At 58.5% G+C, this 17904-nt stretch overlaps 1 protein-coding gene across 12 annotated transcripts in view; it reads left to right on the top strand.

Annotated features, from left to right (window-relative positions):
• The window catches only part of SREBF2 (sterol regulatory element binding transcription factor 2), a 65185-nt gene extending 47501 nt beyond the window's left edge, over positions 1–17684 (top strand). For 6 of the 12 annotated variants that reach the window (XM_084955189.1, XM_021091444.2, XM_084955191.1 and 3 more), the window contains 8 exons: positions 3245–3413; positions 4804–4921; positions 5858–5967; positions 7286–7418; positions 11611–11779; positions 13781–13966; positions 15385–15496; positions 15957–17684. In XM_084955189.1, the coding sequence (XP_084811315.1) occupies positions 3245–3413; positions 4804–4921; positions 5858–5967; positions 7286–7418; positions 11611–11779; positions 13781–13966; positions 15385–15496; positions 15957–16177 (1218 nt within the window). In that variant the 3' untranslated portion in view covers positions 16178–17684. Of the gene's footprint in view, positions 1–58; positions 536–1492; positions 1561–3244; positions 3414–4803; positions 4922–5857; positions 5968–7285; positions 7419–10435; positions 11515–11610; positions 11780–13780; positions 13967–15384; positions 15497–15956 lie in introns of those variants that run through there. The other 6 variants (XR_014802959.1, XR_014802958.1, XR_014802965.1 and 3 more) reach the window with 5 other exon arrangements.
• The last annotated feature ends 220 nt before the right edge of the window (positions 17685–17904 follow it).

Genomic DNA, 17904 nt, shown 5'->3' with positions numbered 1-17904 from the left:
TTCTTTTTTCTTTTTTTGTCTTTCTAGGGTCGCAGCTATGGCATATGGAGGTTCCCAGGCTAGGGGTCGAGTTGGAGCCGTAGCCACTGGCCTACACCACAGCCACAGCAATGTAGTATCCGAGCCACGTCTTCAACCTATACCACAGCTGACAGCAGTGCCAGATCCTTAACCCACTGAGCGAGGTCACAGATGGAACCCAAGTCCTCATGGATGCTAATCAGATTCGTTTCCGCTGAGCCGCAGCAGGTACTCCCAAGAACTTTCTTAAGAGGAAGAAGCTTTGAATTTGGTGTAATACATTTCGCCAGCAAAGAGTTGGGCACAGACGGCTGGCCTCTGTGAAAATGGTTTAGACCAGAGGTTCCCAAACTTCCCTAGTTCGTGGCAGCCTTATGTCTCAGTAATTTTTTCTTCATAGTTTCCTTTCACTAAAAGAAGTACCTAACAGTTCTCTGTGTTAATTAGTACAAACATCCTAAGAGATATTTATATCTTAACAACTTAGTGGCCACTTGGAAAAAGAACACAAAAATGAAAGAAGAAACAATCATTTTATTCTTACTAACCGTACCTACTCATGGGGTGTGTGTGCCTGTTGCATGTACCTTCCCAAACCCTGAATCAGACTGGCCGCCGCCACCTTCATTTCCTGTTCCTCATCAGGCTTTCATACAGTGCTTGCTTTTTATTACAACAGCCTCCAAAAACTCAGCTTCCCAAAGATGAGGTCACCCAGAGGAAGGTCGTGCAAGCTCACACTGAGACTGAACTGCCCCTGACTAGCAGTTTGCCTGGTGTCCGATTCATGCTGAGCATTGCCGTATTCACCCCCAAATGTAAAATAGCCAGTGGTACCCCCGTGGGCTCGCTGTGGTGCTTTGGGGTGCCTTGGCACACAGTTGGAGAACCACAGGGTAAGCCTGGTGTGGGAGGACATAACTGGGGTATAGGGTGGCCCTCGGGATCCAAACAGCTCTGAGTCTCCTGCCACAGCCACTCAGCTCAGCAATTAGCCCATGAGTTACGGGGGAGGGTGTGCTTCGGCCCCAGCTGGAGTGAATTCTGGTGTCTGTAAAATTTAGGAAAGTGATCACAGGGTGATAATGCCAAGAAAATTAAAACAACAGAAGTTATTTTCTGTTTCCCTTCGAGAAGCCGTACTGTGGGTGACTATCCCAGGATTTTTATTTCTCATTAATGCAAACCGCTGAACTCGGGCTCGCCCTCCCACTGAGCTTCGTTATAATGAAGGTTTTTCTTTTCTAAGAATTAAGCTTAAAAATGTATTTTAGGAGTTCCCGTCGTGGCGCAGTGGTTAGCGAATCCGACTAGGAACCATGAGGTTACGGGTTCGATCCCTGCCCTTGCTCAGTGGGTTAACGATCCGGCGTTGCCGTGAGCTGTGGTGTAGGTTGCAGACGCAGCTCGGATCCCGCATTGCTGTGGCTCTGGCGTAGGCCGGTGGCTACAGCTCCAATTCGACCCCTAGCCTGGGAACCTCCATATGCTGCGGGAGCGGCCCAAGAAATGGCAAAAAGACCCAAAAAAAAAAAAAAATGTATTTTAACTTAGTGATTTTCTAAATGACTTCTCTGGGTTCCTCTTGCAGTATCAGCTAAGCAGCTTGGGTTCAGCTTCTGCTGGTGATGCCTGGGCCCTTCTTAGGGACCAGGGGTCCTCAGTTCCCCTGATGCAGCCATCAAGCTCCTTTGCTTATCAGGCTTGTGCTCTCAGGAGAGTTGGGGATCTGAGACTTCAGAGGGCCTGGAATTGCCGCCCCCCGACCCCCAACCTCGGTTTCCTTCAAGGCTCCTCAGCTGCTGTTCTCCGGCCATGGCTGTTACAAGCTCCCGTCCAGTGGGAAGGTCACAAGCTTCTCGTGTTTGCTCCCCAGTCCCCTTTTTAGTATGGTGACCAGCAGAGAGGAGGAAAGGCCTTCCGTGCCGCCAGCCCTGGTCCTGCAGGCACTGTGATGCCATGGTGTGACTAGAGCAGTTGAGCCAGGCCCTGTCCTTTAGAATCCAGGCAGCCGTCTCCAGGTCCCCCCAGGAGAGACGGTCTTCTTGGTCCGTGTTCCTTGAGCGGCGCTCTGGCAGTGCTGTTTCTGACCCTGGCGTTCAAGTCCTGCGAAGCCATTATGCTGACGGTGACTTAGAGCCCAGCAAAGGTCAGAACCATCAGACTGAACCGGATGTGGAGGCAGCTGCCTTCATTGTGGAGGCGGCGGCCAAAGTGAAGGTTGAGGTCCCCTGCCCAGCTCAGCACCCAGCCCCATCCCTGACCCCACCCCAGGCTCCCTCAGCTTCCTGCAACTGATGCTGCTCTCTGCCTCCCTTCTTCTCTGCTGAGCCTCTCATCCAGGTTGGCCTGTATGGTCTTATGGGTTGGAAATCATGAGTCTTAGAATAAAGATATCCTTGCTCAAAAAATGACACCATTTCTGAAAATACAGATGCAAGGCATTGTCCCTGCAGTTCTCTCCGGCCACCAGGAGTGATGTTCTCCTGTGGGCAGAAGAGGGCCCGGAGACTCTCTGTCCAGCAAAGGAGCTCTGAGTATTTTCCTCATGAGGCCAGTGTTCACGGATGAGGCCCATCCAGGAATCCGGGGGGAGCTGGACAAAGCCCTTGCTGGGCCAGTCGCGGGGGAGGAGGACAAGCCTTAGGGCTGCCCTTTCGTTCCAGTGCTTTCTAGTGTGACAGTGGTGGGAAGCCAGTCCCTGACCCATGGGCCTGGTCCGGTAACCTCTTCCCACTTAAAAGTCAAAGAGATGAAAATTAGTCAAAGCAGAATACAGTTTTGCCTAAAAATACTCTGAAAGCTGTTTAGTGAAAATGACGGACGAGAAAAAGTCCCAGGATCCAGGGGGCTGCCTGGCTGGGGGCCCGCGAGAGCCCTCCCCAGCTCTGCAGGCCGTGCGCCCGCACGGCTGAGAACAAGATTCCAGTTGGGTTAGGCAGACCCAGCAGAACAGGGTGCAGCAGGGCTTCCACAGATGCCTCAAGGCCCCACCCACTCCCGCTGGGGCTTGTCCCCAGTCCTTGAGCCTGGCGGGTGCCACCAGAGCCAGTGCCCTGCTCTCAGGGGTGGCGTTGACTTTAGGTATATTCTGAGGGCCCAGCCCTTCTGTTGATCTCCCTTTCCCAGCCTGTCTCCATGGTGCTGCTTTCCGATGGCCTCCTGATGGCTGCAGCCAGCATTCTGCCACCCTGGTGTCACTGTGGTCATTGTCCTTCCACAGAGCTACTTCCTCAGTCGCGCCCAGAGCCTGTGTGGCCCTGAGCGCAGCGCCGTTCCTGACTCGCTGCGCTGGCTCTGCCACCCCCTGGGCCAGAAGTTCTTCATGGAGCGGAGCTGGTCGATGAAGGCAGCTGCCAAGGAGAGTCTGTACTGTGCCCAGAGGAACCCAGGTGAGCCGCCGGGACTGCGGGTGACTGCGCTCCAGAACGTGGAGCCCGGGACACCTCGGTCTTGTTTCCCCGAAGCTCAGGGAGGTCAGGGGCCCGGTCAGCAGCTGAGCCAGGCGTGGGGCCCACCTCGCTGACACACGAAGCCTGTGGTCCTGCCATCAGTTGCACGGCCACATGTTGCTGAATTGCGCTTGAGCGCCGGCTGTGACCATGCCCTCGTTCTGGGCGCTTTGGAGACGGAGGACGTGCGGAGATGCTGTCCGCTGGCCCCGGTCCCTGCTTCCCTTGGAGAGCAGGCAGACATCGACGGAGCAGTTAGGGAACAACAGGCGACAGACGGTCATCAGGGACTCCGAATGGTGGCAGGGACAGGGCTCCAGGCGTCAGGAGATGGTGGCTTGCTGTCCCTGGTGTTTGACACTGATTGGAGTCGACTCGCTCAGCCTCCGAGCAGGAGAGGCTGGTCGGGTTCACTCTGGCTTGAGCAGCCAGTGGCTTTCTGCGCTCTTGCCGCTCTGCACGGCGAGTCGGAGAGAGGCAGGCCCCTTCTGCAGGTACAGGGCTGTGGGTCAGACAGTCTGGGGCGAAGCCCCACAGTGATTCTCTTTAGGGACATTATTGCTCAGTGTGAAAATGGAGCGCAGCACCAGAAAGTAAGAGCGAAAGCGAAAGCCATTGTCTCTCGCTGTGTCCTCAGGCTGCTTTGTCTGTGCCGTGGTCTGCCACAGGCTCTGTCACCTCTGGCAGTATTGTCCATAAGTGGCCTGGCTCCCCACCCCTGTCACATTGCAACCCACACGTCTGTGGCCTGCGAGGGGAGGGAGGACACCGTGCTTTGGGCCCGCCGGTCGGGAGACTTGTCGGTGGCAGTCAGCGGTCACAAGCACTGCAAGGCCTCTTGTTTAATTGGCTCAGCCAGACCATGGGTGACCACAAGTCCCAGGCAAAGGCTCTGCTAAGCAGGACCTGGGGGCTTCCTGATCCCGTCAGGCAGCAGCCGGCGCCCTGTCCTCTGCTGGCTGTCCTCCCGGCCGCAGGAGCCGAGGCAGCTCCTCAGACTGGAGGTAGCCGTCCACCTTCTCATTTTCTGTTTTCTGACAAGGATGTGGTCCCCACCTCACAGCCCCCAGCCTTGAATGGAAGACCTGAGCATGTGCCGAAAGACACAGCACCCCTCCCAGTCCAGAACCAGCCTTGGGCTTGGCCGCCCTCTCCGCCCGGCCCCACCCTCTGACCATTTCCGGGCTCCGTTGGGGAGGCTTGGCACCACTCAGAAGGGGGACCTGTTCCTGGGGTTCCTCTCCCTGCCCTCTGTTTTCTCTGTGGGACGAAATGAACTCGCAGGTGAGACCCACTCACCCCTTCTCCCCGCCTCCCTCCTCTTCTTCAGCTGACCCCATAGCCCAGGTGCACCAGGCCTTCTGCAGGAACCTGCTGGAGCGAGCCGTGGAGTCCTTGGTGAAGCCTCAGGCCAAGAAGAAAGCTGGAGACCAGGAGGAGGAGAGCTGGTAACGACGGGTCGGGCCGTCTGCCTGGGAAGGGCCCAGGCAGCGTGGAGGGAACAAGCCCCCCAGCGTAGGGTCTGCAGGGAACCCCAGTGACTCCTTCGTCTTTGTTTCTCGAACCTGGCAGCCCCACAAGAGCCCCCTGTGAGCGCTGACCTGGCCCTTTGCCCTTTACACCCAGACCCATACGTCACTTCTCCGCCTTTTCTTCTTTTCACCTGACCCTTCACCACGTGGAGTCAGTGCTTGGGGGTGGGCAGGGGCCTGTGGAGGGTGTGGGTGGAACGTGGACAGCTCGACAGAAGGCAGGCGCCCCTGCCCAGACATCTTGGGGATCCAGTCCTTTACTGAGCATGTCAGGCAATGGCTTTTTTGTTTTGTTTTGTCTTTTTAGGGCCGCTTCTGCGGCATATGGTAGTTCCCAGGCTAGGGGTCCAATTGGAGCTACAGCTGCCGGCCTACACCACAGCCACAGCAATGCCAGATCCCCAACCCACTGAGCGAGGCCAGGGATCGAACCCACGTCCTCATGGATACTAGTCGGGTTCGTTACCACTGGGCCATGATGGGAACTCCGACAGTGTCTTATTCTTAGTTGCTGAGCTCAGTCTTTCCTTGACAGCAGAAGACCTGAGAGGCAGACAGGTGCCAGTGTCACTCTCGCTCGAGGCCCAGGTCCTGACCGGAGTGCACCTGAGCAGAGGGGAGGGTGGCTGTACCTGGGAGATCAGAAATCTTCTGCGCAGAGATGACAGTGGATTTGGGTCTTGAAGGGCGAGGGTTGGAGGAGAAAGGCTGGCTCTCCCCACAGAGGGAGGAGTGTCAGGGAGGCGTGAGGAGGATGTGAATGGGGGGGTAGGCAGAGCTCAGGGTGTGCCCCCCAAGTCGTGGTCCTTGTGTACATTTTGATGTACGTGGGACCCTGTCTTTTCTTTCTAGTGAATTCTCCAGTGCTCTGGAGTACCTGAAATTACTTAATTCTTTTGTGGACTCTGTGGGGATCGTGACGCCGCCCTTCTCCAGCAGCTCAGTGCTCAAGTCAGCCCTCGGTAAGCATCCGGCAGGGCGGCACAGGCCTCGGTTGCCTGCTCCAGCCCGTCACAGCCCTTGTGTCCCTGGGGTCCAGCGCCGGTAATGAGTGGGCACTCGAGAATCTTCTCTGCACCTGAGCTGTGTATCTCTGGCCTCATGTGGCCCCGTCCACAGGTGCTCCCTGCTGGGCAGCCTGGGGTGCAGGGGTAGGAAATGGTGATTCTCGCGAAAGTGGGACAGTGAGTGAATGGGTCCTCCTGGGCCCTGGCAGGTGGGGCAGGTCAGGAATCCTCCCAAACGCCCAGAATGGCAGCAGGTAGTCTGGGCCCCGGGGGCTGGTGGGGACTCGCACTTTAGTACAAGGGTCGCTGGGGCTGGTCTCGGGTCTGACTCTGCAGAAGCAGCCTGTCATCCGGGCCTGCACCCTGCTCCAGCACCACTGCCTTGGGTAGTGCGGCACTGCCGTCAGGGTGGTGGCACAGAGCTGCCACCTCTCAGGCCTCTGTGCCACCACCCTGGGGAGAGGGGCGTCGAGCTCCCTTCTGGCCACTCTCCCTAGGGAGGCACAATCCCCAAAAAGCAGCTGCTCTGTTGTGACCAGCGACCTCGTGGCCTAACTTTATTTCAGAGTTTAGAAAAGAAGTTCTGGGGCCTTTCATCCTTTAGGTCTGTTCACTGAGAAAAACTAGGCCTCAGGAAAATGAGTCTAACGTGAGCCTGTTATTACAGATGCTTTGGAAACGCCGTTTTCACAGCCATGGCAAGTTTAGGTTGTTTCCAGCTTTTTACATAACACCCCCGTCATCATCTTCGTTGAACTTTTTTTCTCTATTTAGGTCAGATTCTTTGTGATAGATTTGCCGAAAATGGGATTGCTAGGTTAATAGGAGTGAACTTTTTGTTTTTGTTTTTGTTTTTTGGGGCCACTCCTGCAGCATATGGTGGTTCCCAGGCTAGGGCTGGAATCGGCCTACACCACAGCCATAGTAACGCAGGATCCAAGCCACATCTGTGACCTACACCACAGCTCACGGCATCGCCAGATCCTTAACCCACTGAGTGAGGCCAGGGATCGAACCCGCATCCTCATGGGTACTCATCGCGTTCGTTAACTTCTGAGCCACGATGGGAATTCCTGGCGTGAACGTTCTTAAGGGTCTTAATACAAATTGCCAAACATGTTCTGAGATTGTGCTGGCTGATGCTGCCACCAGAGTCGTGTCAGAGGACAGCCCACAGGCCCCAGCCTGTCACCAGGAGGGAGCGATGGCACAAGCCGGGTGGCAGCCAGGTTTCTGCAGCTGCTGGAGCCCATTTGGTTCTGTTCGCCTCCAGGTCCGGACGTCATCTGTCGGTGGTGGGCGTCTGCCATCACCATGGCCGTCAGCTGGCTCCAGGGAGACGACGCGGCTGTGCGTGCTCACTTTACCGAAGTGGAGCGTGTCCCCAAGGCGCTGGACGTGACAGAGTGCGTAGCCCACCTTGACCCCCTTGCTCGCTTCTCTCCAGGGAAGTCTAGGCGCTGCCGGTCTGGGTTGTGGGAGGGAGCCAGTCTGGGTGTCCGTCAGGGTGCAGGCTCAGGCAGCCTGGGGACTCTGTGACGGATGGAGAGAGAAAGTGGGGGTGGGGTGTGCGGGCTCGCGAAGAACCCACCTGGGCCAGCGCCGTGTGCGTGTGTGTGTGAGAGAGAGAGAGATCCAGCAGCTGTCAGCGCTGCTTCCGGGGCTGCCTCCCCCGTTCTCTGTGGAGCCTCAGGCTAACGGGAAGGGAGAGTGGGTGGCTCCCAGGGATGCCAGTGGTGTGCTGATGGCTCCCGGCCAGTGCCGCGTGTGCGCCCAGCGCTCCTTTGCTCGTGCGCCGGCGCTCGTCCCGTGTCCTCCCCGCCCTCCGCCCCAGCAGCCCTGCGCTGAAAGGCCTGGAGCACAGGCATGACCGGAGCGCTCTGGACTCTCCTCTTGGGGGACTCATGCCTGTTTCTCGAGGGCATCTGGCCCATGGAGACGGGAGCCTGCGACATCCTGGCTGCTGCTGACTGGCTCTGAGTGTCCCTGACATCTTCTGTTACTCGAGAGAGACGTTGTGAAATGCTCCAGGGCAGAAAGGCCTCACCAGGTCTTTCCCCGGAGCCAGAGCTGTCGCATTTCCCATCAAGTGGACGCTCAGCCAGGAGAGCCGGGGGGAGATGAGAAAGACAGGGCAAGGCAGATGCCCTAAAGTCGGTGTGACACTGTAGTTTCATTGAAGTTGCACCCCTGCCACCCACCCCTGCTTAGTTTTGGTTTTGGGTTTTTTTGGTTGGTTGGTTTTTGCTTATAAAAAAATAGAGGTACATTTCTCACAGAAGCTGTACCTCCCAGATGAAGGTGTCAGCTCGGTCGGGCGAGGGCTCTCTTCCAGGTCGCAGGCCTCTCCTGGTGTCCACAGTAGAAAGGGCTCGCGAGCATTCTGGAATCTCTCTCGCTCTCTCTTTTTGGCTATGCCTGCAGCATGAGGAAGTTCCCAGACCAGGGATCAAACCCCAGCCGCAGGAGTTGATGATGCCAGATCCTTAACCTGCTGAGCCACCAGGAACCCTGGACTCTCTTTTATGAGAGCGCTAATCCCTCAGGACCGCAGCCCTCCCAAAGGCCCCACCTCCCCCCACCACCTTGGAGATTAGGATTTGAACACAGGAATTTGGGGGGACATACACATTCAGCCTGTGCCACACAATGAAGTATTACTAGACACTCGCCAGAGTAGTTAAAACTTTAAAAGCAGACAATGCCCAGTGTTGGTGAGGTGGAACATCTGGAATTCTCATTCCCTGCTTAAAAAAAAAAAAAAAAAAAGGCAAAATTGTACATCATTACTTAAGAAAATGATGCGGGCGTTCCTATTAACACTAAATATGTAGGGAGTTTCTAGGCATGTGCCCAAAATAAATACATCTCTTCACCAAAAGACATGCATGATGATGTTCATGAATGCAAGACTCACAAGAGCCAGATAGTGGGAGCTTTTCACGTTTTCATCAAGAATGCAAGAGATAGGAGTTCCCGTCATGGCCCAGTGGAAACGAATCTGACTAGGAATCATGAGGTTGCGGGTTTGATCCCTGGCCTCGCTCAGGGGGTTAAGGACCCGGCGTTGACGTGAGCTGTGGTGCAAGTTGCAGATGCAGCTCGGACTTCACGTTGCTATGGCTCTGGTGTAGGCTGGTGGCTACAGCTCGGATTCAACCCCTCGCCTGGGAACCTCCATATGCCGCAGGGGCGCCCCTAAAAAAAGAAAGAAAAAATTGCAGGAGATGAGTTGTGCTGTAGTCACACATCAGAATGCACCGGAATGGAATAGCAACTACTACGTGGAACACTGAACAAACCTCACACACACAGTATTGAAAACACAATGCAAACCACTCGATTCCATCTTATATAAAGTTCAAGGACAGGCATACCCCACCTCTGGTGTTAGAAGTCCGGAAGGTGATAGGTTTAGAGAGGGGAGAGCATCGTTGGGAGCAGCCCTGGACACGGCTTCTGGTCCTGGAAATAATCCACTTCTTGACCTAAACGGTGACGACGTGGGTACGTTCACTTTATGGTAACGCATGATACACTAGGGGTTCGTGTGCGTATTAGGTAACGTGCTTCTAAGCACGCTGACCAGCGAGCACCACCCTGTACGTGCTGTCTCCCCGCCAACAGGTGCATTGCCTAAAGTCACCTCACTCCGAGAGCAGGGACCCTCAGCTGGCCTTCCCTCTGCCGCAGCCGTCACTCTGGGGTCCCTTTGCTCTTTAGGGATAAGGATGCCGTGGAACCCCAACCCCACCCTCCCCCTTCCCTCCCCCATCTGCTCTATGAAACGAGGCCAAGATCCGCCAGAGAGTTGAACACCCAGCCTCTAGGGGAATGGCCTCTTAGCAGGTGCAAATAGTCAAGCCAGTACCGCCTGTGGCCGCAGGTGGCAGCGGGCAGTGTGGCGGCTGCTTCACAGAGGAGGAGCCTGAGAATGTTTGACCTTCTCGGTGGCAGTCCTGGTGCCGAGCCCGGCTCAGGCCTCTGAGGTCTCCTCCGCTCCTTCCAGGGTTCCAGTGTTCATTCAGCAGACACTTGACAGAGGACGTATTGGGTGCCGGGGGCATTCTAGGCTCTGGGAGGCAGCCGTGCACAGGACAGCCAGTTAGGACCATGGGCAAATACGCAGTGGCCCGGGCTGCTCGGCACTCCCTCCGTGGGAGCTGTTGCCTTTGCCAGGCCGGTCATGGCTCCTGTGAAGCAGCCAGCGCATCTCGTCAGGGCAGGGCTTCCAGGCCAGAGGCAAATCAGCCTCCACAAGTTCACACAGCACCTGGTGCGGGAAGGAGGCCCATCAACCAGAAGTCAGTGTCCGGGAGTTCCCGTCGTGGCTCAGCAGAAATGAATCTGACTAGCACCCATGAGGCTGCAGGTTTGATCCCTGGCCTCGCTCAGTGGATTGAGGATCTGGCACTGCCGTGAGCTGTGGTGTAGGTTGCAGACGTGGCTTGGATCCTGCGTTGCCGTGGCTGTGGCGGAGGCCGGCAGCTACAGCTCCAATTCAACCCTTAACCTGGGAACCTCCATATGCTGGAAGTGCGGCCCTAAAAAAAAGTCAGTGTCGGGAGCAGAGGGCCTGATCCAGTGGGCAGCCAGAGGAGGCTTGTAGGGGACAGGACGGGAAGGATGGCCAGAAGGCCCGGCAGGTGGAACGAGTCTTGGGAGACAAGTGGGAAATGGAAAGAAAGGATGTTCTGGGCAAAGGCATCCACGTCAGCAGAGGCCGTGAGTAGGGAAGGGAGAGGAGACGATGCTCCCAGGCCGGAGTCAGCAGCAGGGTCAGAGGTGGCCGGGGGCAGGGCCACGGCCAGGAGAGGGGGCCTGGCTGGGAGTTCAGTCTCCCTCTGCTCCCCTCTCGGCCTCCTCCAGCCTCGCTGGCTCCTGGATCGTCTCGCATGGTCAGACGCTCAGGGCCTTGGCACTTACTGCTCCTCTGCCCAGAACCCTCTTCCCTAGAAAGCCCGCGCCAGTCCCCCGGCTCCTTCAGGTCTCCGCACAAGGGTCCCCTTTCCATAGAGGACATCCTTGACCCTTATAAAGTGCCCCCCTTCCTCCTCATGACTTTCCTCCATGGCCCCTGCCCCGCCTGACATGCATAGTCTGCATCGAATGCATTTATTATCTGACTCCTTTGCTGCAAAGTGAACCGTGTCGAAATTCCTCAAGTGAGGAAGGCGCTTAGGGGTAGGACCTGGCCCTCAGTCAGGGCTGGCGTTTCAGATCTGGAGCTGGGTGCCTGGAGCCATTGTGGCAACATTTGGTTCAGTATTACCACATGTTAGAGTTCCCACTGTGGCTCAGTGGTAATGAACCTGACTCAGTATCCATGAGGGCACAGGTTTGATCCCTGGCCTCGCTCAGTGGCTTAGGGATCTGGCATTGCAGACTCAGACTCAGCTCGGATCTGGCGTGGCTGTGGCGTAGGCTGGCAGCTGCAGCTCTGATTCAACAGCTAGCCTGGGAACCTCCATATGCAGCAGGTATGGCCCTAAAAAAAAAAAAGAACGACATGTTATGGCGGGGGGGTGGGTCACTGGCTCGGGCTCCGCCCTCTTAATGTCCAGGTGACAGGCACTGACTTCCTGCCTCTCTGTCCAGGAGCCCTCTCGTGAAGGCTGTCTTCCACACCTGCAGAGCCATGCACGCCTCGCTCTCCGGGAAGGCGGATGGGCAGCAGAGTTCCTTCTGCCACTGTGAGAGGGCCAGCGGCCACCTGTGGAGCAGCCTCAATGTCAGCGGGGCTACCTGTGACCCCACCCTCAACCATGTGAGTGGGGGCTCATCTGGCCCCTCGGGGAGGTGCTCAGCTCTGCTGGCCAAAAGCACTCGCACCCACCTTGAGCCTACCCGGCCGTGGGGCTGTTGGAAAGACCGGCCAGGCAAGCAGCCCCTTTCCCTGGAGCGTAGCCTGTTGGTCCAGGTGGGCTTCCTTTCAGGACTCAGGCCAAGCACGGCTCCACCTGGGTCAGTCCCAGGTGAGTGGCCCCCAGCTGGCCACGGCCATGCATTTGCTCCAGGCAGCTCGCCCCCTCGCCTGCACATCCTGAGCCAGCCCACCCTCCCCGGCCGCCGGCATACCCTCAGGTGGGCAGCTGTGGTGCATTGTAGTTGCATTGCATGTTCTGGCAGTACCCGTGCAGTGTTTCCACAGTGCATCACAGAGGCCTGCCCGCCCTCAAGAGACTTCCGCTTATGCCTTGTCCCAGGGCACTGCTGTCACTGTTGGGTCACAAGGCAGGGCCACCCAGGAGAGGGGAGGGTGAGTGCCTGCAGCTGAAGATGAAGCATTGTCTGTTCACGGAGAGGCCCGTGGTTTCACTCCAAGAGCAGAGGCAGCATCTATGTCCCGCAGGCTCAGTCTTGGAGCCCCTCACAAGGGTTTGGTCCCAAGTGGCTGCTCTGGCACTTCTGGCTTGAAGTCATCCGTGGCCCTGGACCCTGGGGTGAGCCCAGGGTGGCACGCCAGCCCTACAGGAGAGACAGCGTGCCGATAGGGCCAAGACCAAAGGCTCGAGGGGCAGCCCCAGCCCACTCTGTGCCTTTCCTCTGCTGGTCTGCAGGAGCGTTTGTCTTCACGAGAGAACCAGGCTGTCTCAGCTGAGTTTGGGGCACAGGAGAGAAGCTGTGGGCACCCTTAGGGCTGGGGTTCCTCTATAGGGGGAGGAGGGCCTGGGAGAAGGGGCCCCACAGAAACTGGCCTCCATCAGAGGGCTCAATTCAGCCCCAGGCTGCTACCCTCCTCCTAGAAGTGCCACCTTTGAGGAGAGAGGCCTTGTCTGTGTGCCCCTGAAACTGTCAGCAACCAAGCAAACACTGGCCAAGGTCGGCACCATGCAGGCACCAGGAGAATCCAGGTGACCTGGGGCGGCACTGTGACCTCCCCGGGTCCAGCGCCCTGGAGACGGGAAAGCTGTGCCGGGTGAGATGAGGCCCGGCCTGGGCGTGTCCATCGGAGTCTAAGGGCCGCGTGTGACCATCTCCAGGCGCGCGCAGCTCTCCTCACTCCCACGGCCCCTTGGTGCTGAGGCCCCCTGGGGCCAGGCAGGAGGCCCTGCCTCGGTGCTGTGTGGCCTTGGTGCCTGACAGTGGCCAGCGTGGACTGAGGCCGGGCGTGGTGCCCACTCTCAGAGCTCTCATGTAGCGCTCATGGAGGCCCCGTGGTGCCCCTTGTGTGGGTAGGAAACTGAAGCTCAGAGGCCTGGCCGTGTAGTGGGTCATGTGGTCAGTCGATGGCAAAGGTGCAGTAGATCCGGGTCAGTGGCTCTGAGGCCAAGCGTTCGGCTGCTCTGAAGCCCTTGGCTGCCCTCTGTCGAAGCAGCGAGCCTCTTCTCCCCTCTCCTCCGTCTCCAGGCTCTGCTGCTGCTGCAAGGCCCAGGCCGTGGCACCTTTTGAGTGTCTCAGCCTCCAGGCCAGCCGTGGGGCGGCTGCTGTGAAGTGGGAGGGACCTTGACTTCCTGTCAGGCCCATGAGGGTTCCATTCCTGCCCCTGCCACGTGTGTTCCCTGAGCTGCTGCCCCCTCTGAGCCGTGGCCTCCTCACTCGTGAAGTGGGAAGACGGATCTCCCACCCGGGGCCATGGAGAGGACTCAGCTCGCCCTTGACGTGGTCTCACTCCCTGCGGTGTGTCCTGGGCCGCCCCAGCTGGGGCTCCCCTCTTGCTCCTGGAGCTGCCAGGTGTCGGGCCAGGGGTGGGGGGCTAGTGATGCTGGAATCCTTATCCGAGTCATCAGCCAGTCACCTGTCTACTCCCTTGTGGCTCACCCCGCAGGTGGTCCAGCTGCTGACCTGTGACCTGCTGCTGTCGCTGCGGACAGTGCTCTGGCAAAAGCAGGCAGGGGCCAGCCAGGCCCTGGGTGAGACCTACCACGCATCAGGTGCTGAGCTGGCTGGCTTCCAGCGGGACCTGGGCAGCCTGCGCAGGCTGGCACATGGCTTCCGCCCTGCCTACCGCAAGGTGAGACCCAGCCTGCTGCCAGGAGAGGTCAGATCAGAGTCCTGGAACCCAGTGGGGCTCCAGAGTGGGGTCGGAGTCGGCCCTCTGAGGTCAGCTGACCTGCCAGGCACTGGGCTGGGTGCCCAGCATCCCTTCATTTGCCTCATGTTGGTGGAGTACTTGCTGTGACAGGCCAGCACAGATCGCACCCCACTCGGCAGACGCGGGCATGGAGGGTGGGGCTCCAAGGGCAGGGGGAGCAGGGCTGAGGGTGGGGGGCTTCCAGCCCTCGTGGGAGGGGCGGGAAGGACACGAGCAGCTTTCTGGCTTTCCTGGAGGCGGGGGGCAGAATCACGCTAGAACTGCATTTCACTCTTTCTGAGCCACTGGGGGCTTTGGTTCTGCTTCCGACTCTCCATGTGATGTCGCCTTGGCGGTGGCCACGGGGTCTGAGATAAGGCTATGAGAGCAGCTGTATAACTGGGCTTTCTGGACTCAAGTCCACACATTGTTTCATTTTTATGGTTAATTAGAGCCACGTACTCAACATATTCTTGCCTGAATTATTTTCCAAGAATTCAAGTGAGAAGCCAGGAGTGTCAGGAGGGAAGGCCAAGTATGGGGGGGCTCAGGATGAGGCTGCCCCACTCTTGGGGACCTGGGACCCTCACGGGTTACACCATGGCCTCTGAGCAGTGAACCAGGACAGACACAGCAGCCAAAACATGAACATGTGAGAGCCACCCTTACAGAGGAAAAGGGGAAGCCTGCCCAGCATGGCAGCCTCAGAGCCACCTCTGAAAACACCTCCATCTGCCTCTCCCTTGCTGAACCCCGTCCCGGGCGGCACAGGGCCCTCCTCATGCAATGAGATGCTCGGGTATCAAAGAACCTTGAGATTTCAAGAAATTAGAGACTTAGGCCTGGCCCTCCCATCTCTAGTGACTCATATTTTATAGAAGAGCTGCCGAGTTTCAACTGAAGAAACAGTTTCCTTTCTGAAGAAACAGTAGGAAACAGGACCCTCCTTGGTGCCAGTCCAGCGCTCCCCTGCCCCCGCCTCCTGTCCCTGCCTCACCTCTGTCCTATTTGCAAGCTGCAGGCTTCCTCCGGCAACTCAAGGGGACACCCAGGCCGCTTGTCATCCAGCCCCAGAGGGCGTGTCGGTGCTCTCAGTCGCCTGTAGAGGAGGCAGCCCTTAGCCTCTTCCTCAGCTCACTCACTCGCTCCTGCCCCACCAGCTGGCCTGTGCTCCGTTGCCTGTTCCTGCCCGGCTTGTGTCCGGTGTCAGAGTGAGAACAGGAGGTGTCCTTCAAGGGGCAAGCAGGGCAGGATATTGTGGGGGAGAAGGGAAGGGGTGTCGTCGGATGGCAGACCAGATGCTGCAGGGGTGCAGACAGGTGACAGCCCTGGGCTTGTGTCCCCCTGTACCTCACCAGGTGTTTCTGCACGAAGCCACCGTGCGCCTGATGGCAGGAGCCAGCCCCACCCGCACCCACCAGCTATTAGAGCACAGCCTGCGACGGCGCACAGCGCAGAGCGCCAAGCACGGTGAGTCCACCGCGGGCGCCTGGGCCTGGGCGGGCGCTGCCTGGGGAGGGGAGAGGGGGCTCAGCCTCTGCGGGGTTCTCCAAGGTGTGAGGATCAAAGAAACCCAAGGCTTGATGGGGTGGTCTGCTGGCAAGGGTCCCTAAAAGTGCCGTGGGCCTGGGATGATGCCGGTCAGGTTGTTGTGGTCCAGCCTCAGTGTGGAGCGGGTGCTGGGGGTGTCCCCGTGCAGGAGCCAGAGGAAGCTCGGGCCCCAGAGCCCCACTGATGGGCTGCAGCTCAGCCCCCCGTTACCAGGGGGGCAGCCAGGGGCATCTCCTCTGAACTAAGGAGGCACTAGACCTCCCTCATGTGCTGGTGGTGACAGTTCAATAAACAGGGTCACACCGAGCCTGGGGACCGCGCCTGCGTCCTAGCGGGCTTTCAGCGAGTAGCTCCTACCTGTGTCTCATCCTTCCCGCAGGAGAGGTGGACGCCTGGCCCGGCCAGCGAGAGCGGGCCACCGCCATCCTGCTGGCCTGCCGCCACCTTCCCCTCTCCTTCCTCTCCTCCCCGGGCCAGCGGGCAGTGCTGCTGGCCGAGGCCGCCCGCACCCTGGAGAAGGTGGGCGACCGGCGCTCATGCAACGACTGCCAGCAGATGATCGTCAAGCTGGGGGGTGGCACCGCCATCGCCGCCTCCTGACCACCGGGCTTTGCCCACCTCGGCCCATCACCTCCCTCTGTCTCTTAGTCTCTCTCTCTCCCTCCTCCTTCTGTCTCTCTCTCCCTCCTCCCTCTGTCCCTCAGGCTCTCTCCCTCCTCCCTCGGTCTCTCAGCCTCTCTCCGTCCTCCCTCTGGGAGCTGTAGGATGAGCCTTGTCTGCAGAGCTGTCACCTCCCGAGGCTCTGGGACCACCTCAGGCTAGTGGGCCCCTGGGCAGAGCCCTTGAAACTGCTGTGGATAGATGCCTGCAGACTGGGGCCAGTGGGCCTGGGCAAGGAAAGACAGGGTGGGGCAGCAGGGGGAGCTCCCAAGCCGCCCAGCCCCACCTCTGGGCCTCCCAGGACGTGCTTCCTCTGAACATCAACCCTCCCCTCCTTCCCTGTTTTTATCAGGCTTTCCCTCTGAGGGATGTAGGGCTCTGGCACCAGAGCACTTCGCCCTTGGCGCTGTGCCCAGCACGCCCCCCTTTTTATACGAATGTTTTTATACCAGTGTGCTTGGGGTTGCCGTGATGCAGGGCTAAGCTGCTGTGGCATCCTGCTTCCCTCCCCAGCTCTGCATCCCCGCCCTCGTGCCTGACAAAGCCAGTTCCTTGTTTTCTCGTGATTGCACAGGACAGCCAGGGAGGGAGGCGGCCTGGCCCCGGGAGGTGGGTGGGAGGCAGGGGGCAGGCCTGGGCATGGATGAAATAATGTCGGCATTATTTTTTAATTTTTTAAAAAATAAATGGTCTCTTATTTAATTGTCCTGTTCCTTCCCACTCCCCCGCCCCCTGGGATGTCAGCCTGAGCTGGGGGTAGGCCCCCGGGGGCTGGAGGGATTGGAGGGATGGAGCCGCCGCTGGGGCTGGGCCAGAGGGCCTTCGGTATGGCTTCTCAGCTCCCACCTCAACTCCTACCTCCATTGTCTATTTTTATCCCTAATTCTTGACCTGAAAATAAGCCAGGGTGGCAGGGACCAGACCCCAAGCCCTCCCTAGTGACAAGCCCCTTTTCGGGATGGGCACAGTGCTGCCCAAGATGGGCCCTAGGAATGAACTCCCCTGCCTTGGGGGGGGTCCTGGGTGGGAGAGTGGTCCCACTTTCTGGATCCCCTGGCTTGGTGCCTGCCTGGAGGCCATTTCTCCTGGGGCCTGAGGACTGCCTGGTCCCCCCAAGCCTGCTGGGAGGCTGCTTGGGCCAGAAAGTGGGCTGGGACCTCAGCACAGACCTGGGGGTTCTCACAGCAGGGGCTCCCTTGGTGCCAAGTGCAGGCGGGAACAGTTGCCTTGGACCTGGCCCCCTCTCCTCTCCTCTCCATCCCCCACCCACCAGGTGAGCCAGCCCCTGTGTCACGTGTACATACTGTGCCTTTTCTCGTTATTGTTTAGGGGTGGGGGGGTGGTTTTTTCACTGGAAAGGGGGATACGCCTATGGCTTCCTTGATGTGGAATCATTCACTGTGTCCTGGATGTGGGTTATTCAATAAACACAGATCGGTACCACCCAGTATGAGGTGTGTGAGGGTCTGTGGGGGGACCACTGTGGTGACTGGCCAGGTGGCTGCGTGGCTCAGCATCCAGTGGGTCGGCGACGGAGGACAGCCTTTTGCTCTCTGCTCAGAGGCCCCTGGGAGGCTTCAGTCCAGTAGGCCTCCCTTGCCATCCGTGCACCTGGCCCCTTCCACCAGCCCCGCCGCCTGGCTCACTCCAGAGCTAGCACAGGCCTG

This window comes from Sus scrofa, chromosome 5, assembly GCF_054392235.1.
Source record: "Sus scrofa isolate SSC_HxYL_T2T_F1_AM1 chromosome 5, Sscrofa_HxYL_maternal_Yorkshire_Landrace_v2.0, whole genome shotgun sequence".
Classification (NCBI taxonomy): Eukaryota; Metazoa; Chordata; class Mammalia; order Artiodactyla; family Suidae; genus Sus; species Sus scrofa.
This window is presented reverse-complemented; position numbering and strand designations above follow the sequence as displayed.